The 26,939-nt window shown below is 40.0% G+C and overlaps 1 protein-coding gene across 3 annotated transcripts; it reads left to right on the top strand.

Moving 5' to 3' along the window:
* The first annotated feature begins 259 nt into the window (after nt 1–259).
* Nucleotides 260–26,140, top strand: LOC124148043 (cell wall protein DAN4-like). 3 transcript variants are annotated; one of them, XM_046518975.2, is made up of 7 exons: nt 261–801; nt 18,029–18,127; nt 19,358–20,053; nt 21,170–21,230; nt 22,826–22,937; nt 23,142–23,318; nt 25,316–26,140. In XM_046518975.2, exons 1-7 carry the CDS (start codon nt 498–500, stop codon nt 25,430–25,432), a joined length of 1,566 nt encoding a protein of 521 aa, XP_046374931.2. In that variant the 5' UTR covers nt 261–497; the 3' UTR covers nt 25,433–26,140. The 3 variants fall into 3 exon arrangements, with proteins under 3 accessions (XP_046374932.2, XP_046374931.2, XP_048242615.1); XM_046518976.2 differs by lacking the exon at nt 23,142–23,318 and having other exon boundaries at nt 260–801; XM_048386658.1 differs by lacking the exon at nt 18,029–18,127.
* The last annotated feature ends 799 nt before the right edge of the window (nt 26,141–26,939 follow it).

Genomic DNA, 26,939 nt, shown 5'->3' with positions numbered 1-26,939 from the left:
CACATTGTAATCATTTGATAATATGACGGCAGGAGAACCGCTGTCGGAGCGCGATGAAACAAAAAGGTAATGTAGATTTTGTTCACTGAACTCTCAATTCATCGTTTTAAAGTTTCTTCACAATAAATGAAATTGCTTTTCAATTTTTCTGTTTATTTGGTTTTTTTACGGTTTTATAAGCGCGTATCTTCCAAGATGTGAAACAGAGTACTCTGTGACATCCGATGATGCAGCTGCTCAAAACTCGTTGAATGTGAAGTCAGCCTTGCATGAACTATTTTACACACTTAAGGAAAACATGGTATCTGCAAAAAGTATGTCAGTGTCAGCTATGAAGACACAAGGACTCGACAACCAATGAGTGTTTCAGAGAAAAAACAAAAGTGGCCCCGTTAAAGTGTTTTAGTACAAGTACTTGCGCGTGTCTTTAGGAAATTATTCTGAGAGGAGATTTCAACCGAAAGACTTCTAAGTAAAGGTTAAGAGGATTTCCCATAATGTCTGACAATGTGAAACTGGTGTTCCTCGTTATGGTCATGTCAAACAATGCAAATACTACGGGAAGTAGCTTGTGTGTAGATGAGATGTTTGACCTGATATTCAGAGACAAGTCCGCCACAGATTACGTTGTAAGTGGGAAGACGGTGCCAAGTCGGGCGGAGTGTTCTGTCCTGTGTCATCAAGAGGAAGGGTGTGTGTCTATGGCGTATTCAGGCTCAGGAGAGTGTGTCCTCCACGGCGAGTTGCCACAGACTCTGACAGTGGTCAGTAAACAGGACACTGACATCTACTACCGCCAAGGTAAGATATACATGTCACTGACATCTACTACCACCAAGGTAAGATATATCTCACACTGACATCTACTACCACCAAGGTAAGATATACCTGACACTGACATCTCCTACCACCAAGGTAAGATATACCTGACACTGACATCTACTACCACCAAGGGAAGATATACCTGACACTGACATCTACTCCCGCCAAGGTAAGATATACCTCACACTGACATCTACTACCGCCAAGATAGGATATACCTGACACTGACATCTACTACCGCCAAGGTAAGATATACCTGACACTGACATCTACTCCCGCCAAAGTAAGATATACCTCACACTGACATCTACTACCACCAAGGTAAGATATACCTGACACTGACATCTACTACCGCCAAGATAAGATATACCTGACACTGACATCTACTACCACCAAGGTAAGATATACCTCACACTGACATCTACTACCGCCAAGATAAGATATACCTGACACTGACATCTACTACCACCAAGGTAAGATATACCTCACATTGACATCTACTACCGTCAAGATAAGATATACCTCACACTGACATCTACTACCACCAAGATAAGATATACCTGACACTGACATCTACTACCGCCAAGGTAAGATATACCTGACACTGACATCTACTACCGCCAAGGTAAGATATACCTCACACTGACATCTATTACCACCAAGGTAAGATATACCTCACACTGACATCTACTACCACCAAGGTAAGATATATCCCACACTGACATCTACTACCACCAAGGTAAGATATACCTGACACTGAAATCTACTACCACCAAGGTAAGATATACCTGACACTGACATCTAATACCACCGAGGTAAGATATACCTCACACTGACATCTACTACCACCAAGGTAAGATATATCTCACACTGGCATCTACTACCACCAAGGTAAGATATACCTGACACTGACATCTACTACCACCAAGGTAAGATATACCTGACACTGAAATCTACTACCACCAAGGTAAGATATACCTGACACTGACATCTACTACCACCAAGGTAAGATATACCTCACACTGACATCTACTACCGCCAAGATAAGATATACCTGACACTGACATCTAATCCCGCCAAGGTAAGATATACCTCACACTGACATCTACTACCGCCAAGATAAGATATACCTGACACTGACATCTACTACCGCCAAGGTAAGATATACCTGACACTGACATCTACTCCCGCCAAGGTAAGATATACCTCACACTGACATCTACCACCACCAAGGTAAGATATACCTCACACTGACATCTACTACCGCCAAGATAAGATATACCTGACACTGACATCTACTACCGCCAAGATAAGATATACCTGACACTGACATCTACTACCGCCAAGATAAGATATACCTGACACTGACATCTACTACCGCCAAGGTAAGATATACCTGACACTGACATCTACTACCACCAAGGTAAGATATACCTCACACTGACATCTACTACCGCCAAGATAAGATATACCTGACACTGACATCTACTACCGCCAAGGTAAGATATACCTGACACTGACATCTACTACCGCCAAGATAAGATATACCTGACACTGACATCTACTACCGCCAAGGTAAGATATACCTGACACTGACATCTACTACCGCCAAGATAAGATATACCTGACACTGACATCTACTACCGTCAAGATAAGATATACCTGACACTGACATCTACTACCACCAAGGTAAGATATACCTGACACTGACATCTACTACCACCAAGATAAGATATACCTCACACTGACATCTACTACCGCCAAGATAAGATATACCTGACACTGACATCTACTACCGCCAAGGTAAGATATACCTGACACTGACATCTACTACCGCCAAAGTAAGATATACCTGACACTGACATCTATTACCACCAAGGTAAGATATACCTGACACTGACATCTACTACCGCCAAGATAAGATATACCTGACACTGACATCTACTACCACCAAGGTAAGATATACCTCACACTGACATCTACTACCACCAAGGTAAGATATATCTCACACTGGCATTTACTACCACCAAGGTAAGATATATCCCACACTGACATCTACTACCACCAAGGTAAGATATACCTGACACTGACATCTACTACCACCAAGGAAAGATATACCTGACACTGACATCTACTACCACCAAGGTAAGATATACCTCACACTGACATCTACTACCGCCAAGATAAGATATACCTGATACTGACATCTACTACCACCAAGGTAAGATATATCCCACACTGACATCTACTACCACCAAGGTAAGATATACCTCACACTGATATCTACCACCACAAAGGTAAGATATACACTACTGCCTAGAAGTTCATTCCCCTAACACGCGTTGAGAACGCGTGTAACACGCATGTTACACGGGTGCTCAACGGGTTGCACACCCTTTGGTGACTAGCCGACAGTAGAACAGTAGTGAATTTAGATGCGAGTTTATTGCTAGGGGAACACCGAGTTGACACGATTGTCGCGGGATGGTAAATGTTCGCCATTAATGAAGTCATTGTTTGTGGATTGCGGACATATTCGTTTTAAGTTTTGCCAACATGAGTCATTCCAGGTGATTGCAAATATTACGCTTTTCGTACGCCAAATTTATGCTTTAGATAGTACAATTATGATAGTGATGTCACCACTACTAATGTCTTATTTTTTCACATAGGGATAAGTCCCATTTCCCCACTCCTCACTTTCCGTTTTGTATTTTGTAAGAATTGATAAGAGATAGTTGTGCGTGGGATTCTAATATGTATCACTAATTCTAAGAGAAGATTGGTAATGAATATGAACAGCCATGTTGTCTGACTTTGATAGAATTTGAGATCTTCACAATCACCGGGTGTGACCATGTACACAGAATCTCGTTAGGGTTTGTGATGTTACATTTGCCCAATGACCATAATGAGTATTGCAAGGGATATCAAAGGTAACAGTTTATTATTAGGGGAGATTGGTTTTGGGTAATCCTTTCACGTTGATGGAAGGAAGCCACTCAACCAGGTGGTGACAATGGTTATGCGCAAGACTCGGAATCGTGAAAAGATCACTAGAGATATTGATGGTGGCTGGACATGCAGCATACATCATGTCCAGTGTATGCAGGGACCTCGTCTTTGTTTCACTCGGTATTAGAAACTTTGATATACAAGGCTGCGGCCACCACGCCATTCACAGGTGCATATGTCTATTTACAATGAAGTTGCTTGGCGTTCCCAGTATTTATATACCATCTCACTGATTACTTGTTAACTGGTCACTGCAAGTGCTTGAATTATTTAATTTTAAGTGAACTGAGTTTATTCACATGTTAGCTTTCATAGACTTAAGCTTAGTTAGAATCCTTGTTTATCTGTGAACTGGTCTTCCAACTGGTGACGGGCAGTCGGGTAGCCTAGTGGTTAAAGCGTTCGCTCGTCACGCCGAAGACCCGGGTTCGATTCCCGACATGGGTACAATGTGTGAAGCCCATTTCTGGTGTCCCCCGCCGTGATATTGCTGGAATATTGCTAAAAGCGGCGTAAAACCATACTCACTCACTCACTCCAACTGGTGACATTTTAGTGATGGATGAAGTTTAGTACTTTTGGACTACATGTAACATGGCTGCTTTTACATTTCTTATACAGATGCTTGACTGCCTCAGTAGTTCATGATCAATTACATTTCTTATTGTGTAAACAAATCAGTCACGTTTGCAACAATAGATTAATGAGTTGATAAATTTGGACTGCAATTACCCATTAACAAATTAAGAGATAGAGACAGGGAGTTGATATATAACCAAAGTTATGGTCCTGTTGAGACGCTTGACGTTGGAGTAAATGACAGCACCTAATTTGAGCATTACCCAGTAATATTATACAATACGTCATTACCCATAACCGTGCGAGAGACAATTCCCAGCTATACATTGTAGGGTCAATCGCTAATGGCATATTTAAGAATAAACTCACTTTAAGGCACTTGGCAAGTCAAAACTGGCCGCCCTGATAATGTTTTAGGGTTTGACAACAATTATGCTCGTGGATTTCAGAAATAGATATTATTTGTTACCTAGATGTTATTACAATAGGCGAATATGTCCACAGTTTGTTTAATAGTACAAAAAAGGGTGTTAAAAAGCTATCAACGTTTTCTTTTATTGAACACAATATTTGCACTGTATTGATGTAAATAATCTAGCCTGCTGCCCATGTAACTTAAACATAAGTAAGGATAAGATTGATTAAACAATTAAGAGCGACATTTCGGTGTAGGTTCTAACACCGTTATCAAGCAAGTTTACCAACACCGAAACGTCGCTCTTAATTGTTTAAAGAAGTTGTTCATGCATAAATCTTATCCTTACTTAGTACTGCAACTTCTACATGCCTATCAAAGAAGTAACTTAAACATGTATATCTATGATCTACATGTGACACTCTCTGTGGCCTGAAAAGCAAATAAAGCTGTGTCTTATGACCTCTATTATCTCTGCTGACGCTATCGTAACGTACAGGCTATGTCCAGAACGCATATGTTGTGTATAAGATGATGTCTATGAAGTAAGACGAGTTCTATGGATGAACAACTTCTTTATTACAATTAGTGCGACGTTTCGGTGTAGATCCTAACACCTTTATCAAGCAAGTGATCACTTACTTGATAAAGGTGTTAGGATCTACACCGAAACGTCGCACTAATTGTAATAAAGAAGTTGTTCATCCATAAAACTCGTCTTACTTCATCACTCCAACTCCACTCAAAGAAGATGATATGTATGCCCTGAAATGTTAGAACGTTAGATCGCGAGGGCGAAACATTAAAGTAGATACACGAGAGTTGGGACACTGGCTGTGTAACACCAAGACATGCGGTTGTGAAATCGGTCTCTGACACAAAATTTTGCTTTCATATAAAGTATTGTGAGAACTGGGGAGCCAATATGCAAGTATTACATGCATTCACACACGGAAGCATATTATAGTTGATATAGTATAATTTTATGTTTTCATTAATCTGAACACATGCATATCAACAATAAGCAAATCCAATAAACGTTCTTTGTTGCATGTTAATGTTTTTTTGTTTTCACTTTGACATAAGTTTTTCATAACAGAGTAAGAGAAGGTTTGGGATTCCTCTTGAAAGTACCAAAATAACAACTGTTGTTTACTGAACAGAGAGTTTTTTTATGATAAAAAACACTGACTATCAATTTCTTCTCTCATTTTCCAATGTAGTTCACTTCAAATTTCTTATCTTTTTCTAAACTGTTAAACAAGGTAATAGGCCTGTTGAATGTCACCCTGTGAGATCTGTCACATCTGTCACGGATTTGATGCTTTCTACAGGTTCAGCCATTTCCAATTTCCTCCATTAGTTATTGGAAACTTTTAGGAAAATATTTCCTTTCTCCCTTAATCCCATCTTTCATGCACACAAAATGTCAAACGTATACTTAGATAAAATCTTTATATAATCCATACATTAAATAATGTTTATTAATTAAGATATGGACGGGTGTAGGGAACAGTCCCTTTGAATATTTATGATTTAAACACAAATTTATGTACAACTTGACAGGTTATAATAATATGAATATCAAAATTCACCACCACTTGCCAAGTTCACTGAAATGTCACCAGTTGGAAGTTGTCACAGATAAACACGGATTCTAACCAAGTCTGATCTTCTTTTACATAGAATGCATGAGTGACTTCTTTCCATCAGAATTACACAAAGGGGAAGAAAAAGGATAAAAATCCTGAAAATATCCTGTAGACATGGTATTAAGTATTATGATACGCAACACAACTGAGCGTGACAAGAGACTGGGCTACAGTCTGCATGGACAGCTAAATAAACTTGGAGGCAATATTTGTTTTACTCATTTTTAACACTGATTGGTTAACCGTGATCTATAAAGATTTCGACAAAGGGTGCATGTTAATTAATTTCCTCAGTCTAAACAAACAGACAAAAAGAACGACGGAGCTCATCAGATGTCGTCATTTCGAAATACCCCTGATGGTTATTGTTTAATAATAAAAAAGAGTATCCATGCAGTTAAAGCATTTTCGGATTTCGGATTGCGTCGATAATACGATTACTACTCCCTTGTTGTCATCCGCGTTTTCTGGTATAACCCTACACTTGTGTATTTGTCGTCATTCACTTGATGCTCGGTTAATGAATTCATTACAGGTATAATTAGTGGTAGCACCAGTCAGAATACCTGACAAATGTTCCCATTTGGCATTTATTGTGTCTGGGGTAAATATTCAATCTAAATCCAGATTTGAAGTGAGGTGAAATGTGTGTTATGTAATATGCACGTGGCAGCCCAGCAAGAGATGAATGATCAGGTGATTTACTTTTTTGGTAAATCAACGGATCGTTCCTAGTCATCAAAGGATTAACAGAAAATACATTGATTGATTAAACACTGTTATCTTGCACAGTGGATATGTTAAGAGTGAGTGTTTACATGTCTAAGTTTACTCAAACAAAGGGAATATACTCATGCCATGGCGTGAAGTGCCGATTTAAAAACACCATACTTTGTTCAAAGGGTTAACCGACAATAAGTTGATTGATTGCTCATTGTTATCTAACTCGATGGATTTATTTAGGAACCGTGGACAGACAGACAGACAGACAGACAGACAGACAGACAGACAGACAGATAGATCTATAGACAAAATAGAAAAGTACTTTTCATCGTAACATTTTCAGTCTCTTAGTGATGATATTAAACATAGAAATGTTTGGAATTCGTTGTCATAGTAATACAGATAGACACATGTTTCTGTCAATTTGTAAAATAACTGAATATTCAGGCGTTTAATAAAATTCCTAAGTGAAAATTTTGTACATTTTGACTGTAAAAATATACTCACGATAAATTAAGCAATGCTCGGGGGAAATAATCACATTGTGTTACTGGCGAAATAGTGTAAACGAAAATCGCACAACTACCAAGCAACATTTCCTTATTATTTCCAAAACTGTATTTCATTTTGTTGATCAATGTGACCATACGCCCTTGCATAAGCAATAAAAGTGACAAATGCGCATACGAATTGCGCAGCACAGGTCGCGAACTAGTCTAGGTTTCTGCTATATCATCCGTGTACTCACGGGAAAAAACAATAACAAAGGCAACAACCAGTCCCGGGGAATTGCTTTAGATCAGTTCCCCTTTAGTACGATGTATAGCAAGAATATATACACTTAAAACTAGACATATGTTAACGATAATAATGACAGAGAGATGAATAAACGCAGGTCGGGTCAGTATATTTTCATTGGTTAATTATAAGTTGCCATTTTGTAAACAGTTTTTGAAAAGATGAAAGAAATGATGGTGCAGAATTAGCAATTAACACTATAACCGTGATGCAATCGAGTTACTCAATACAATCCACAAAGAACAATATATAGGGCGCCTTTCTACTATTTATTCCATATTTTATATCAATAATTCATTTATGGGTACCAAAGAATGAATTTATATCACAAATATTATTTTATTATACCATGAAATGTTTATTGATACCGCAAATCGATTTTTAGATATCAATAACAGAACTTATCAAATACTGTACTTTATCATCTAAAACATCGAATCAGGTATGATATCTATAGCCTTCGTCTCCGTGACCGTATGCCCATTTTTTACAGTTCGTGTAGATAGGTACAGTATGTTAACATTTACATATATAGTCATATTCAGTCGATGTATCTACATATGTGTAAGGTCAAGCTTCTTCCCGTTACTTAATCAGTTTTCCGCCTGGCTCTGAATGAGGAACACAGGTTTTAGAATTACATAATATTATGTATCTTGTTATAATTGTATTGTTATGCGATTTGAATATTTATATTTACTATTGTACTTACTACGTTTTACGTGAGACGTTTTATGTTTACATGTCACCATATATTACCATTATTGCTTTTTAGCTAAACACAATTGACAAATACTCAAAAACAAATGACTAGTAAACTAATAATGTACGTTGAAAATAATATATTGTTAATGCCAAAATAATGTATCAAGGATCAAGTAGAAGATATATTGACAGTAGCGCTGGGAAACTATTCAACAAGCCCGTGAAAACAAAAGTGGTTTAGCTCAATGTTTATCTCTCCGGCCATTATGCAACGGCCATCTTATACACAACCCCGCGCTCACGTCTACAGGTCTCTTCCTGTGGTACGGTAATTAGTAGAACCCTCTCTCTCTCAAGTGTATCTTCCATGATATAACCTACTCTCATTAATTAAATGCTGCTCTTTTCCAGCGTCAAGGCTATGGAGCTGAGATAAAGAGACCCAGCCGTCATAAAGTAATTCGGGTCCAATAAAAACAATGCCCCGTCAAGCCTCATAAACATTATCATTGAAAGTCGTACTACAGACATTTGATGTCATATCAGAAAAACAACAACATTTGAATGGCAATAACATTTACTAGGATCGTGTATTCCCTTGACACCATCGCAAACCATCATGTAGAAGCCATACCAGTACTCATATTTTTCTACAAAATCACACATCTAAAAATGAGACATCAGCAAGTACAAAAAATATCGTGTATTAGCATTTGTCTTCAGGATATCAAAAATGTCTCTCCTTGTAACCACCACCAAGTTCAGCTTATCATGGGTCCTCCTTTGGTCAAAACTTACTTACTTTGGAGATTTTACGTGCGCTTTCCGACTAAGCGTATTTCGCACACGGGCCCGTCCAGGCCATTTGGTGTGTTTTGCCGAAAAATGTGGAAGAAGGGGGGTTTGCAGCCAGGATGGGGCTTTATTGGCTGCTAATATAATATTTTGGAAATTTGGAGATTTGGAAAATGCCAGGGGTGGAGTAGGTAGTACCAAGGGAGTGTTTGGTGTTTAAGTGATTTGGGTTTTATGTAGTTTTAGGTGTGTTTTAGAGTTTTAGATGCGGTTTATTAATTTGGTTTGGATTAAATATATGACTACGGCATTGAAAGTGTCTGGGTGGTTTTGGGGGTTTAGTATTGATTCTAGGGTTAGTGTTTTATTTGGTTTTACAGAGTTTTTTAGCTTTGTGCGTTGAGTCTGGTAGTGTTGGTAATGCAGGAGTACGTGTTCTGGTGTTTCTGGATGGGTGCAGTGGGGGTAAGTTCCTAGTGTTTTGGTTTTGATTTTTTGCCGGTGGCTATTTAGATTGGTGTGCCCTGTTTGTAATTTAGTACATGCACTGAATGCATGTTTGTGCGAGAATCTTTGTTGTTGATAGACCTGTATGATTGTTCTCATGCAGGTTTTGGTATAATTCATGTTTTAATTATATATTGAATGTAGGGACTGTTTGTCATTTGTACTTTCTTAACTTATTGTTGTTCTGTGATATTTTAGATTATAGTGTCTCATAGGCCATATGGCCGGGTGCTTTTTATAATTCTATGAATGTATATTTTGTATTTTATCATATAATATGCACGTGACACTTAAATAAACATCCCCCCCCCCCCCCCCCCCCCCCCTGTAATTTAGTGATAAGCCTGTCTATTCTTTTTGTTGGGTGGAGGATTTTTGGTTTTGAAGGGGTTTAAGGAGGACCTTTTTTAATTGACACTTGGATTGTTGGTAGAGGTTTTGCTATTTTTTGGAAACTTTTCTTTTAGAGATGCTTTTGATTTCTGATTTTGACAGTGGAAGGTTAAGACTAATCTCCGGTAGTTTAAGGGATAGTTTGGCGGCCTTGTCTGTGTGTTCGTTTCCGAATATTCCTACATGTGCTGGGATCCAGATGAAATGTATTTGTTTGCCTGCCTTAGTTAGATCATTAGTGCTTTTTAGTATTTGGTTTAAGTTTGGGTCGATTTTTGGTGTTTTTATTTTTGAGAGCTTGAAGGACGCTGAGAGAGTCTGTTAATATTAGGATTTTTGGGTGTTTTTTAATTTGTTGGTTGTGGAGGGCTGTGGCCATGCCCATTAGCTCTGCAGTGAAGATGGACTGGTTGTTTGGGAGTCGATATGAATTTGTTTGTTTTATTGGTTGAGATATGTGGACTCCGAAACCTGCATGAGTTAGGATCTGAAGATCCGTCCTTGTATATGTGACACCAGTTTGGCCAGTTTTCATGTAAGTATGCTAGCGTAGAGTGTTTAGCTAGGTTGGGGTCAGAGTGTTTGTTTAGAGTGTCGGCTAGTGTTGTGTCTATTTTAGGGATTTCGAGTTTGGGGGTGAAGATTTTTGAGTTTTTAGTGTTTTGTTTTAGGCTATTTAGGTTGTGTTCTTTCAGGTAATTGGTTATCCTTTGTGATATTGGTGTGCGAAGAGGGAGTTTCTTAGTTTTGGCTTGGTTTTTAGGGCTGATATTGTTTTGGATCATGATTTGAATTAGCGGGTTAGATTGGGATGCGGCTCAGAAGTTTAGTGTAAGTTGTTCCCTTCGGAGCTGTAGTGGAATTTCCCCTGTTAGTGCTTGTAGGGAGGTGGCAGCAGTGCCGTGTTGAGTACGCGTTATTATTTTAAGGGCCTGGTATTGGATTGAGTTTAATTTTTGGTTTTGTGTTTGGTTTAGAGTATTATATATGGCGCTGCCGTAGTCTAGTTTTGATCTTATGAGAGCAATGTAGAGCGAAAGGAGTGTGTCTTTAGATGCCCCCCAATTTGTGCCTGAGAGGCAGCTTAGTGTATTTAAGTCTTTGCTACATTTAGTTTTGAGGTTTTGTATGTGCGCTTCCCTGGTGAGATGTTGGTCAAAGATTAGGCCTAGGAATTTGGTTTGTTTTAGGAATTTAATCGTGGAGTTGTTTAGGTTTAGCCTAGGAGTGGCGGGCTGCATGTTTTTGTGTTTAAAGACTATGCCTGTAGTTTTAAGAGAGAAGCCCCATTTGTCGGCCCATTGTTGAATTTTGTTGAGTTTTGGGGCCATTTTGATGTTTTTAGTGCGACCCAGAGGGCTCCGACATCTGCGAATTTAGATGTATTGACTTTTGGGGATATTCCCTCAAAGAGGTCGTTTATCATTATGTTAAAGAGTGTTGGGCTGAGGATGCTACCCTGGGGTGTTCCGTTTTCTAGTGGACATTGGTCCGATAGCGTCTGGTCTATCCCCACTGTTATTTTTCGGTTTGCTAGAAAGTTTTGGATAAAGTTTATTATTTTACCTTTTAGATCTATTGTTTGGAGTTTTTGAATGAACCCGAGGTACCAAACCATGTCAAAAGCTTTTGAGAAGTCGAGGAATATGCCTATAGTGTATTGTTTGTTTAATTGTCCTGTTTTTATGTCCTGTTCTAGTCGGGCGAGGTTGTCGAGAGTTGATCGGCCAGGCGTGAAGCCGCTTTGGTCAGGGTTTATAATGTTGTTTTGGTCTAGGTAGTGCTGCAGCCTATTTTTAGTTATTAGTTCCATTACTTTGCAGAGGTTTGAGGTTACGGAGATTGGTCTATAAGAGTTTGTCTGATCTGCTGGTTTGTTAGGTTTAGGTATAACTAGAGCTTCCTACCAGGAGGATGGGACCTGGCCGTTTAGGTAGACTAGATTATAGAGTTTAAGTAAAGTTTGGAGTAGTTTAGCTGGTAGGTTTTTGATAATTTGATATGAGGTGAGGTCTAGGCCTGGGGCTGTTTCTTTTTTCCTGTTGTTTAGTACGTGATTTAGCTCTTCTATTGTGAAAGGTTGGTTTATTTCTAGGTTGTCTTGTTTGTTTTCTTTGGAAAATTTGGTCACTTCTTTTAATTTATCTTGGAATTTCTTACTGAAGTTATTGTTGCTACTGACTTCGTTTGATGCCTCTGATGGCGTGAATTTTATGCCACACACCTGTGGTGGTTTAGATCCTCGCAGAATTTTTTCCATTTTTTTTGTTTTAGCAGTTTTAACTAGCTTTTGGACTTGGTGGTTTAATTCATGGGCTGTTTTGAGATGAGTGGGGTCTCGTTTAGCTTTGTTGAATGCTGATTTGCGTTTGCGTCTGGCTAGCTCTATATCCTCATTTCACTTTGGGACAGTGGGTTTTCCTGGGTTGGTTGATTTAAAGGGGATTGCGATTTTGGCTGCGTTGATTCTGAAATTAGTTAGATTTTGACAGAATGTTTCGGGTCGTTTGTTTCTAAATCGTTTAGATTAGCTTGGTTGCTTAATTCTTGGAATTTGGCCCAGTTAGCGTTATTGTACTGAAATTGTGGTTCCTGTTTAGGGGTTTGATTTGGGATTTTTAGGTTTCCTAAGGTTATATTTATGGGGAAGTGGTCGCTGCCTAGAGGTACTTGGTGGACATCCCACAGTAACCTTTGTGCTAAGTCTGGAGTATATGATATTAGTTGTCCATGATTGTCTAATTTATTTGCAATGCTCCATGTAGGGTGATGGGCATTGAAGTCCCCTAAGAAGATGGTTGATTTATTTCCCAGTGGGTAAAGGATGTCTAGGTCTTTATCTTTAATTGGTTTTAGAGATGAGTGATAAATGTTGATGATTTTCTTTTCTTGTTGTTAATGGTGACTTGGATTCCATTAGCTTCTAGATTAGATGTGTTAACTTGAATTGCCTCGTAGTTTATAGCTTCTCTTACGTAGATGATTAGACCTCCCCCTGCTCGGCCTGGGATGGTATTAGACCTGTCAGTTCTTACTGAATTATAATTTGGAAGATTAAATTTGGTTTCATGTGAAAATTTGGTTTCTTGAATACAGGCTACATGTGGACCTTTATCTATTTTAAATTTAGCTTTGAGTTCTGATCCATGGCCGGCGAGGCCATTGGCATTCCATTGGAAAATGTTAAGGCCTTCCATTGGGAAGCTGAGTGGTTTTATGTTTGGTTTAAGCTGTTTTAGGATTTTACTTTACTAAGTCCTTAAGGCTGCTGCTGAATCGGTCGAAAGGGATGGTGATGCGTTTGAGTTTTTGTGCTACACCAAAAAAAGGATTTGGAGCTGGCTTCTGGGTTAGACTGTTTAAGCATATAGGCTAGTAGGAGGACTAAGTTGTTTAGTTTTTTGTTTGCTACATTTTGGGAGAGTTTTTGTTATAGCTTTTGGTTAAAGGGGCTGATAAGGTAACATCGTTAGTTTCTTCTGAGGTTGAGTAATGGTCTTCTTCGGCTAGGTTAGTTTTATTTGGGTCACTCTCATCGGTGGTGGGTTGCGTGCTGGGTTTTGATGTGTGAGTCTGTATGGCTTCTGTGGTTTCCCTGTTGTCTGGATGTTCGGGGGGTGCTTGTAGGTTTTGGGGTGTTGTTGCCCTCGTGGTTGTAGTGGCTTGTGTGGGTGCTGGTTGTGTGGTGGTCGTTGTGCGTTGGGTTTTGCTTGCGGGTGTAGATGTTGTGACCGTGTGGTGGAAGGCGGGGAGGGTGCGTGTGTGAGTTTGTGGGATGAGTGGGATGTTTGTTTCGTGTGCGATGTATGCGTGTTTCTGTTTTGAGTCCCATAAGGAATCTCGGAGTATTGTTTTGCGTGCGTGAGTGTTGTTGTTTGAGGGTGGTGTTGGTAGGTGTTGTTTGTATGATTACGGTGTGGGTCTTTTGGTTTGGATTTTGACCGTATTTATGTTTATATGTTTGTTGGCCTGTTGTGTGAGTGATAGTCTGTGGAGACATTGGTTTGAGAGTGACGAATGTTTGACGGATTTGCAGTGGAAGCACCAGGGTGTGCATGTGCCTGGGCAGTCCGTTTGGGCACAGTTTTTACATTGAGTTTTTTTTAATCTGCATTGGTTAGCAGTGTGGTTGTATTGGAGACAATTGGAACATTGCTTTACTTGTTTTATGTAGGGTTTAACTTACAAGTTTTGGTTAGCGCCGAAAGTGATGTGTTTGGGGGCTCCAGGATGTTCGGCTGTTTTTTTAAGTTTATTATTACTATAGGCGTGGGGGTGTTTTTTCCGTTTCTGTTTGATTTGATCCTGCGGATGCTAGTTATTTCTGGTTGGGTTTTTATAGTGTTGGCTTCTTGGGCGTATATGTCGAGGTCCTCATCGGTTTCCCTTGGGTGCACTCGAATAACTCCCCTAGTAAATATTGGCCAGTGGGGGATAGAACTATTTACGGTAATTTGGAAGATTTGTTTGATTTTAGAGGCGGCCATATATGATTCCTGGTTGGGGAAGGTTATTTGATATCCTTTAAAGCTAAGTAAGATATGCCTCACACTGACATCTACTACCACCAACGTGAGATATATCTCACACTGACATCTAATACCACCAAGGTAAGATATACCTCACACTGGCATCTACTACCACCAAGGTAAGATATGCCTCACACTGACATCTACTACCACCAAGGTAAGATATGCCTCACACTGGCATCTACTACCACCAATGTAAGATATGCCTCACACTGACATCTACTACCACCAAGGTAAGATATGCCTCATACTGGCATCTACTACAACCAAGGTAAGATCTATCTCACACTGACATCTACTACCACCAAGGTAAGATCTATCTCACACTGACCTCTACTACCACCAAGGTAAGATATACCTCACACTGACATCTGCTACCACCAAGGTAAGATATACCTGACACTCACATCTATTACCACCAAGGTAAGATATACCTCACACTGACATCTACTACCACCAAGGTAAGATATACCTCACACTGACATCTACTACCACCAAGGTAAGATATACCTTACACTGACATCTACTACCACCAACGTAAGATATATCTCACACTGACATCTACTACCACCAAGGTAAGATATATCTCACACTGGCATCTACCACCACAAACGTAAGATATATCTCACACTGACATCTACCATCACCAAGGTAAGATATACCTCACACTGACATCTACTACCACCAACGTAAGATATATCTCACACTGATATCTACCACCGACAAGGTAAGATATACCTCACACTGACATCTACTACCACCAAGGTAAGATATGCCTCACACTGACATCTACTACCGCCAAGGTAAGATATACCTGACCCTGACATCTACCACCACCAAGGTAATATATATCTCACACTGACATCTACTACCGCCAAGGTAAGATATACCTGACCCTGACATCTACCACCACCAAGGTAAGATATATCTCACACTGACATCTACTACCACCAAGGTAAGATATACCTGACACTGACATCTACTACCACCAAGGTAAGATATATCTCACACAGACATCTACTACCGCCAAGGTAAGATATATCTCACACTGACATCTACTATCACCAAGGTAAGATATACCTCACACTGACATCTACTACCACCAAGGTAAGATATATCTGACACTGACATCTACTACCACCAAGGTGAAATACATTTCACACTGACATCTACGACCACCAAGCTAAGATATACATGTACCCCTCAGTGACATCTACTACCGCCAAGGTAAGATAAACCTCACACTGACATCTACTACCGCCAAGGTAAGATATACCTCACACTGACATCTACTACCGCCAAGGTAAGATAAACCTCACACTGACATCTACTACCACCAAGGTAAGATATACCCCACACTGACATCTACTACCACCAAGGTAAGATATACCTCACACTGACATCTACTACCACAAAGGTAAGATATACCTGACACTGGCATCTACTACCACCAAGGTATGATATACCTCACACTGACATCTACGACCACCAAGGTAAGATATATCTCACACTGACATCTACTACCACCAAGGTAGATATATTTCACGCTGACATCTACTACCACCAACGTAAGATATACCTGACCCTGACATCTACCACCACCAAGGTAAGATATATCTCACACTGGCATCTACTACCACCAAGGTAAGATATATCTCACACTGACATCTACTACCACCAAGGTAGATATATTTCACGCTGACATCTACTACCACCAACGTAAGATATACCTGACCCTGACATCTACCACCACCAAGGTAAGATATATCTCACACTGGCATCTACTACCGCCAAGATAAGATATATCTCACACTGACATCTACTACCACCAAGGTGAGATACATTTCACACTGACATCTACTATCACCAAGGTAAGATATACCTCACATTGACATCTACTACCACCAAGGTAAGACATACCTGACACTGACATCTACTACCACCACAGTAAGATATACATGTACCTCTCAGTGACATCTACTACTGCCAAGGTAAGATATACCTCACATTGACATCTACTACCACCAATGTAAGACATACCTGACACTGACATCTACTACCACCAAGGTAAGATATACATGTACCTCTCAGTAACATCTACTACCACCAAGTTAAGATATACCTCACATTGACATCTACTACCACTAAGGTAAGACATACCTGACACTGACATCTACTACCACCAACGTAAGATATACCTCACACTGACATCTACTACCACCAACGTAAGATATATCTCACACTGACATCTACTACCACCAAGGTAAGATATATCTCACACTGGCATCTACTACCACCAAGGTAAGATATATCTCACACTGACATCTACTACCGCCAAGGTAAAATATACCTCACACTGACATCTACTACCACCAAGGTAAGATATATCCCATACTGACATCTACAACCACCAAGGTAAGATATACTTCACACTGACATCTACTACCGCCAAGGTAAGATATACCTCACACTGACATCTACTACCACCAAGGAAAGATATACCTTACACTGACATCTGATACCACCAATGTAAGATATACCTTACACTGATATCTGCTACCACCAATGTAAGATATATCTCACACTGACATCTGCTACGGTCCCCACACATCTACTAGGTACCACCAGGGTGATATATGTCTGACACTGATATCTATTTCCACCAAGGTACAATATACCTCATACTGACATCTACTCCCGCCAAGGTAAGATTCACGACAATGACATCTACTAGGTACCATCAAGGTGACATATGTCTGACACTTACATCTGTTACCGCCAAGGTAAGATATACCTCACACTGACATCTACTAGGTACCACCATGGTGATATATGTCTGACACGTATATCTGCTACCGCAAAGGTACGATATACCTGACACTGACGTCTACTCCTGCCAAGGTAACATTCCCAACAATGACATCTACTAGCTACCACCTGGTTAGATATACCTGACGCTGAGATCTTATGTATTATCTTCAGACTGTTTCAGATTATTTGGATTATATTTTTTCTTCAATTGATTTTACAAAACCGAAAGTAATTAATAGTAAATTTATGTCGAACAACTAGGGAGTATTTCTTCATCAAAACAGGTGCGGTGCCCTTCTCGACCACGACGCCACCGACGACGACAACAGCAACGGCACAACCGACACATACTACAGTATTAACAATCATGACAACGACTGAAGGTACCTTTGTGATTAACGTATATGTATGATCTAATGACATGTTATTTGCGTTTATTACAGAGCCAAAACAAACACTAAGTTGCCAGTATAAAATGTTCAGTGAAAGATGAAATATTGCCTTTTCCTTCGAATTTGTAACTGATACTTGAACTCATATCGGCCATTAGGCGCTTCTATATATGTGTGCTCCTTCTCAACATTGGGACGCGTATGTAATGTTTCTGTGATATATTTATCTCGATAAGATTCTCAGCAACAAAAGAAACTGTTTTTGATGACTGTACCTTGGTTGTTGAAAACACCATAGGTAATGCATGAAACAGAGTGCTTAAAGGAACCAGCTGCAATGTGAGAATGTTGGGATGAAAATCTCGTGCAGTAGGAGATAATCATGAAAAAGTGAAAAGTTTGTTGGACAAATAAACCAACATCTGCGGTGGACCAGTATACGATCGTTTACACACTGGGTTACTGCCCAACGCAATTCGGCATCAGGATGCCACGCTTGTAAAATGACCGTCACAGACCTATTGACGTGACGGAACCGGGTAGCACTACAGTTTAACGTTCACAAGAACACAACCTGACAGCGTTGGCAACAATAAAACCATGAAAGGCACAGGTCCCATAGTGGTAGACCAGGTTAAACCACCATCATACAGGACAGGCAGATTCGAACCACCCACCTACGACAACGGTTCCAACCTGCTATTGTTGCTGCCAACACTATCCCACACGGTTCCGTATTTTCGATTTTTTTCCTGTTGCGTCGACTCGATATAATATTTAGTAATTTCAATTATTTCCTCAAAATTCGAGTCCTTCCTCGTTAATTTGATCATTTTATCATAAGTTCGAATATTTTCTCGTTATTTCAAGGTTATTTAAAAAAGAAGGAAATTACGAGTTTTTTCTCATTATTTCAAGTATATTTAAGGAACCGAAATTTCGATTTCTTAAAATTATTGAAATTAAGAGAAGAATTCTGAAATTACGACAAATTATCAAAGTAACGAGAAACTTATCCAAATATTAAAAGTACCTAGAAATAATTGAAATTACGAATATATAATGAGACACTTTTTTCGTTCACCGTTTAAAATTATATATATCTTTATTTGTTTGAAACACATTTTTTCAGGACTCAAATCTAAACTGAGGAGCATACCAATTAACTGTTCAATGATAACAATGAAATGATTATTGCATGCGTAGATGTTTCGCCCACAGTAACATTCCTGACTGCTACGCCACTGACTGCAACTGTAGGCTTAACACCGATGGCAACTGGATCAACTGCAACAACTCCAACACCGATGACAACTGCATCAACTGCAACAACTCCAACACCGATTACAACTGCATCAACTGCAACAACTCCAACACCGATGACAACTGGATCAACTGCAACAAATCCAACACCGATGACAACTGGATCAACTGTAACAACTCCAACACCGATGACAACTGGATCAACTGCAACAACTCCAACAACGATGACAACTGGATCAACTGCAACAACTCCAACACCGATGACAACTGGATCAACTGCAACAACTCCAACGCCGATGACAACTGCATCAACTGCAACAACTCCAACACCGATTAAAACTGCATCACCTGCAACTTCTCCAACAACGATGACAACTGCATCAACTGCAACAAATCAAACACCGATGACAACTGCATCACCTGCAACAACTCCAACACCGATGACAACTGCATCACCTGCAACAACTCCAACACCGACGACAACTGCTGCTACATCTACGGCTTCTACTTCTACTACAACTACAACTACAACTACAACTACTACTACTACTACTACTACTACCGATACTACAACCACTCCAACAACTACACCCACTACGACAACACCAACAACCACCACATCGTTAACGACGACTACGGTTGCTACATCACAAAGTATGAGTCTGCTCTGTACCTATACATACTCTGAGATCACATAAATGTATTCATAAAAAATGAATGATGACTACATAAAATATAGATCCAGAACTGTCCTTGTGGACGTTAAATCGTTCGTCGAAACAAACCAGGGTAGCTTAATGCCTTTTTGTATTGAATTTAAATAGAAAGTCACACCCAAACCGTCCTTTTCTTTCAGACAACTATACATTACCATAACCAGTGCAAAAAAACATTATAATGAAACAGAATTATGTTTCTAAATTGATAAAATGCTATCCATCTTCAGCCTAATTAAACAGTACGTTTTAAATACGCAAAATATGGGTAAGGCGTTTTTAGCGTAAATTCAAATAATCTGAATATAAGAAAGAATACGATTTATAGTGTTACAGCTTTATGGAATCATTTCAGTGAGTGAGTTTGGTTTAACGCCGCTTTTAACAGTATTCCAGTTATATCACGGCGTGTCAGCTGAATGTGTTGGGAAAGCCCCAAGTGATGCAGGTCTCAGACGTTTAATTACCACTTCGGTGAAACCCACGAGCCCGGGTATGGTGCTGACAAACCTAGAAACATAATCGGGGCGAACCAGGATTCGAACCCACAATCATAGGTTTCTGGCGTGCCCAAGGGACGCAAATCTGCAAAGCGAATCGCGGCGCCGTAGACGACTGGGCCACCCGTGCCTCCGAATCATTTCAGAAACAAGAACATACGCAGTACCGTCTCCTTTTTTGGACATGTATGTGCAATTGCCATTGCTTCATAAGCTTTATTTCGGTAATTGCACATTGTTTTCCTCGACTGCGCCGAAGGATGGCCCAATCAATTTGACAACTTCCGGTTTAAAACCTTGGCACGCGATCTCTGTAGAAATTATTGTCGTCGTCTTCAGCCTAAAACAAGTGCTTAAGCGATTATTCATTTCTAAATACTACATTTGCCAGAACATAAACGTGAAGCCATTTTGCTCGTCGGTCTGCGCAGCCCGATGCATTGCTTTAACAGTAGATATTGGTAGGGTTCGCAAAATGTTGTAGTTGATGTAGTTGTAGTTGATGTAGTTGTAGTTGTCCGCACATGATTCATCTGACCTCGTCCTTATTGTAGAGGTGGAACTGTGGGCGACAGCTGTGTTGGACTACTCGTCACAGGACAACTCCGGAGACAAGTAACTACTTTTTACCTATCTTCATCTTCAATACATGAGTCGATTTCAATAACAAACATACCAGGCAACATTTATTTTCGGGTTACGGGTTCGTCCGACTTGAGACACGTGAAACATCCAGAAAGTAGCCATGTAAAACTTAAAAAGTATTCGTGTTGGCTCTATTGATTATCATTAACACCGTGAAATGAAATTCAAATACAAAAAATCATAAAAGCCTAAAAGTAACCGTTTAAAAATGCACAAATGCATTGCATCGGGTTACTGAGACCTGCTTCTGAAGCAGTCGCACCCTCAATGCTGCACTAGCAACTGTAAGCATTATAATCATGCTTGAGTGAAGATGGTTTTACGCCGCCTTTAGCAATATTCCAGAAATATCAAGGCGGAGGACATCATGAAGTATATGTTCAGCATAAATACTAAGCATCATGGTCATAAATTTTTCCAACAAAGCCCCAAGCACTCTTCATGTCCATGAATTACAAAAAAAACAAAAACATTTAGGCTGATTAATGGCAAATAGTCAGCAATATATATAGTTGAAGTACCAACAAGATCAACACACTACTGCAAGCACACAATCCTTTGTTATTTTTCAAGGGAAGAATAAATCCTGCTTATGCAATACATGACACACATCACATTTCCCCAACGTGCATAGATTGATATTGTTTAGATAAGCGTGAGTGAGTAAATATGGTTTTACGCCGCTTTTAGCAATATTCCCGCAATATCACGGCGGGGGACACCAGAAATGGGCTTCACACATTGTACCCATGTCGGGCATCGATCCTAGGTCTTCGGCGTGACGAGCGAACGTTTTACCATTAGGCTACACGACCTCCCCTAAGCGTGAGTGAGTTCGTAATAATGCCATTTTTGAACATTATTTCAGTTCTTGTACGTCAGATTGATATGAGAGGAAATCCCGAAGTGAGGCAGGTCTCAGAGATTTACCAATTTAGTGAAACCCACGAGCACGGGCATGGTGATGACAAACCTAGAAACCTAATCCGGGATTCGAACCCATAACAATGTTTTGGGCACAACTAAGGGATTTTGACACTACACGGTGAATTGTCCAGATCACCCGTGCTTATACCAATGTAAGACCCTCACCGACTAATGTGGTCTTTTTGGAGAGAGCATTAGTTTTCTTAAATTTGTTTGTTTGATTGTTTTTTTAACGCCTCACTTAGCTATATAACGTTTGCCAGCAAATAATCGAGTCAAGATCAGACAATCCAATGATTGACATTATGAACAGCGATACGAGACAACCAAGTCACCGATACTAAAATATTATCCATTAAATTTTAGTGCCATCCGTGCTTGGTTGCAATTTGGACTGAAATCTATACAGAATGTTACGACTGTATCTGCCCAGTGAAGATCCGGGTTAGAATGGATCTTCAGCAACCCATGGTTGTTGCAAGAGGCGACTGACGGGACCGCGTTGCCAGTCTCGTTGACTTAGAGGATGCATGTTATCGCATCCCGATAGTGTAGAGAAATGCTCATGATGTCAATCACTGGACTGTCTGGTCCAGAATCGATTATTTATAGACTAAATGACGTTTCATATTTGTCAGCAACGCCGCAAGCCAAGTGATTGGAGAGCCCGATGTGCCAGACTACGGCCACAATGTCAAAGCATGGGCACAGTCCAATATTTACCAGTTAAATTACAACCAGTATGTGAAGGTAAGAAAAGATATATCAGCATCTACAGGTGAGTGAGTCAGTGACAGCAAGATCGTTTATTAATGATTTCGCTCTTTGTAATTTGAAACGACAACTAAATCTAAGAATTGTGCTTTCAAGAATGTTACTGGAAAGCTACATACATATATATATGTATATGCCCTTTTGAGACAGTTGCTAGGTAACTGAGAAACTTGTTTCCAGTTGCAGTATGCCAGGAAACTCTACATCAAAGAAGTGCACGTGTATGAGACGTACCGCGCAGGCACAACGTGGTCGGTGCAGGTCATGAGGTCTTCTGGAGCATATCACACTATCTATTACTCGAACCGGTTATATAGGCTTCAGTCAATCCGAATCTTCAAGCTCGCTTTAAACAATGTAAGAAAACTCTCTCTCTCTCTCTCTCTCTCTCTCTCTCTCTCTCTCTCTCTCTCTCTCTCTCTCTATCTCTCTCTCTCTCTCTCTCTCTCTCTCTCACTCTCTATCTCTCTCTCTTGCTTGGCACATAGATGGATCTTATATTTTTCATACATACACATATAACTCCATTTGAAATATAGTTATGTCGTTCAGATATGAGGCGACCGCCTCCGTGGTCTTGTGGTAGAGCGTCCGCCCGGAGAGCGGAAGGTCCAGGGTTCGATCCCGGGCCGCGTCATACAAAAAGACGTTAAAAGATTGAAACCCAATTTCACCTCACCTCACCTCAGATATTAGGCAGTATTTTATTCGCTCACAGTTTCCATAAAGCTTCTAAATAAAAAACATCGTCGCACAGTACTTTGTCGGTGTACGATAAAAACCGGAGAAATTTCCTGTTTTTCAACGCAGAATAAATTTTCGGACAACACTAAGAAGTGTCTTTTTTAACACCTGTTTCATATTTACAGTTAAATTTACACCACCGGATGGGAAATTTAATATTCTCCATCTCTGCGTAATTTTATAGCCAGAGGTAGATCCAGTGCCGCGTGAGCGCAATTCTCGCACAACCTTCACTTTTCCGATCTTAGGAAAATATGCGGCAGAAAAATAACTCGGCATCCAGAGGGTTAAGGGATGCACTGGATCAACGATCAACAACAACCATAGAACCTCCGACAGTTGACACAAGCACTGCAGGCAGAGTGAGTGAACATTCCCAAGGCCACCATCCGGGATCGGATTACTTCTATGGGACGACGATGCCAGTCAGTTTTGGACGCTAATGGTAGCCATGCAAGATAATAAGAACAGATGATCTTCATCTTAAAAATCTTATATATGACGCACATGGAATCTGCGTCAATAACAATGCTGTGAGCCACTTTTGAATTAGGAGATAGACATAGTGTGTTTTCAATGTAGAGCTAGGTTACCTGTAGATTTAACCGCGCTGAATTGAACTTGAAACCGAACATTTATCATTCGAAATCTCACGCTGCGCGTTCGGTTTCAAGTTCAATTCAGCGCGGTTAAATCTACAGGTAACCTCGCTCTACATTGAAAACACACTTTGTTTATCTCCATTCTGCCATGACTAAATAAAACTCTTTGGTGTTGGCAAATATACTGAGATAAGCGGCATGGGTTGAGTCCAGTGTATTGAGTGGGTTATCGATTACGGAATCGTGCACCGAACAAAATACATGTATGGCGCTGTATATACTCAAGCAGTTTGTTTACACCGTCATACTTCACTTGAACATATGGCAGGCATTGAAAGCATATAATCACGCAACTTGGTAAGCTAACATGAGGTGGAAATACCTATAGAAAACAAAGCAAGTTTTGCAAGGCTTTCGCTCAACATCGTGCGTCACCATTATGACGCCATATCGCTCATTGTGACGCAAACGATATGACGTCACAGTCGTAAATAGAAAGCGCCAAAATTCCAAGCTCTCTGTTGTCTCCAAGACTTAGATGCATTCTCTTTGTAGATTTCTGTCGTGTTTTCTGCACGAAATGTATTGCCACACATCCTTTGAATATTGTAGTAACCGCATCTGTGCATTTTTTAACCTGTAATTGTAGATAAAATGATTTAAATAAGCCTACTGACAATGACTGAAAATGGTACTTTTCTATGAATATTAGCTTCCGTGGTGATGCGGCCGTCAAACCAGCTGTTTCAATCAGAGGGGGTTTATTGTGATTTAATAGCCTCAGATTGACCAATCAGAATCGAGTACATTCCAAATTTATGGTAGAATAATCGATTACCATCTGTTGATTATTCATATGATATATACATCTAACATCACTTTGCGTTTCTGTTTTTGCAGAACATATTTATTTACGACAAGTTTTTACCATTGCGGGAGATATCGATGACGTTGTCCTCTTGTTGATTGTTGTTTCTTCGTTCACATTCACAATGCATACTCTTTCAGGCGCTGAGTTTTACGTCTGACGTCATCAAGATATGGGTGGATCCTTATTTTGCGGGAGGAGCGGCAGAGATAGACGCTGTCAAAGTTGTGGGAATGACCGATCCTAATCAGCAATAGACAGGATTTCCCGAAACGCATTGCAAGACTTGCCTGGGCGCTAATTGTGATCAAATGGGGGTGTATTTCACAGTCTGGAACTGGACACCCAGAAATCATATTGACTTTTCACTGTATATAACATGAATACTTTTCTTGATAAGTATCTTTTTTTCCTCGACCCAATAGTTTTAAAAAGGTCAAGGCATTAACCTCTGCGCTTTCATAAAATATCTCGAATGGTCAATATTTAAAATATGCTCTAAAACAAAAGTAGGGGATACCCGGAAATAATTTAAGTGAGTGAGTGAGTATTGTTTTACGACGCTTTTAGCAATATTCCCGCAATATCACGGCGGGGACACCAGAAATGGGCTTCACACATTGTACACATGTCTGGAATCGAACCCGGGTCTTCGGCGTGACGAGCGAACGCTTTAACCACTAGGCTACCCGACCGCCCCAGAAATAATACAAAATGTCCATAATTGTAAGAGATATTCGTATCTATATATATATTCGTATCTAGATATCTAGATATTCGTATATTGATATCTGCGAGTTTCCAGCATTCCGATAGCCCGTAGACGCTCTGCGCGTTGCCACACAGCATCACTTACACAAACAATGAATGAAATCAAGTAAATCCCAACGGTATCGGGGCACGGGTGGCCCAGTCGTCTAAGGCGGCGCATTCCTTTGGCACGCCAGAGTCGTATGATTGTTGGTTCGAATCCTTGTTCGCCCCGATTCTGTTTCTAGGTTTGTCAGCACCATACCCATGCTCGTGGATTTCGCCGAAGTGGTAAACATCTAAGACCTGCACCACTTCGGGCTTTCCTCCCACATTAAGCTGACACGCCGTGATATAACTGGAATACTGTTAAAAGCGGCGTTATATCCAACTCACTCACTCACTCACCCAACGGTATGGTCATCAGAATCAATAAGATTAACAGAAATCATGATCTACAGACTCTGAGGTTAATCGACCTTACTTGATAGTGTCAAAATCAGGAATGACACCCTTCGCACGTGCGTGAAGCTACAGCGTGGGACACGTGCAAACTAGAGGATGTGGTTTTGAGTTATGTTTTACGGGCGTAACTGTTCTTGCATAGGATGTTTGTCGTCAACACCTATCCTTGTTCTTATAATTGATATTTATATCTATATTTTTTATCTACTTCATTTGAAGAGTGTATAACAAATTGTTTGTTGTTGTTGATTTTACACCGCATTATATTTCGATAGATTTGAGTCGGCATTCTCCTGACCAGGCTTGTTCATTAGCAGTTATCACGGGGTTATATGATGGGTCAATTGTATGATATTTATTTTGAAGTGAAGTTTACACGCTGTACGACTTTTCCAGGCCACGACAATGACAGACCTCAATCTTCTACGGCAACCAATGAATTTAAATCAGTATCTTTCAAATCACCTTTGAATGATCGGCCAACGGATTAATGATATACTGGCACCTAATCGCCACAGGTTCAGTACGGCCAGTACGCGAGGTGGACCT

The sequence above is a fragment of the Haliotis rufescens genome, unplaced genomic scaffold (assembly GCF_023055435.1).
Source record: "Haliotis rufescens isolate VD_foot unplaced genomic scaffold, xgHalRufe1.0.p SCAF_10, whole genome shotgun sequence".
NCBI lineage: Eukaryota > Metazoa > Mollusca > Gastropoda > Lepetellida > Haliotidae > Haliotis > Haliotis rufescens.
The sequence above is the reverse complement of the archived record's forward strand: the minus strand, read 5'-3'. Positions and strand labels throughout refer to the sequence as shown.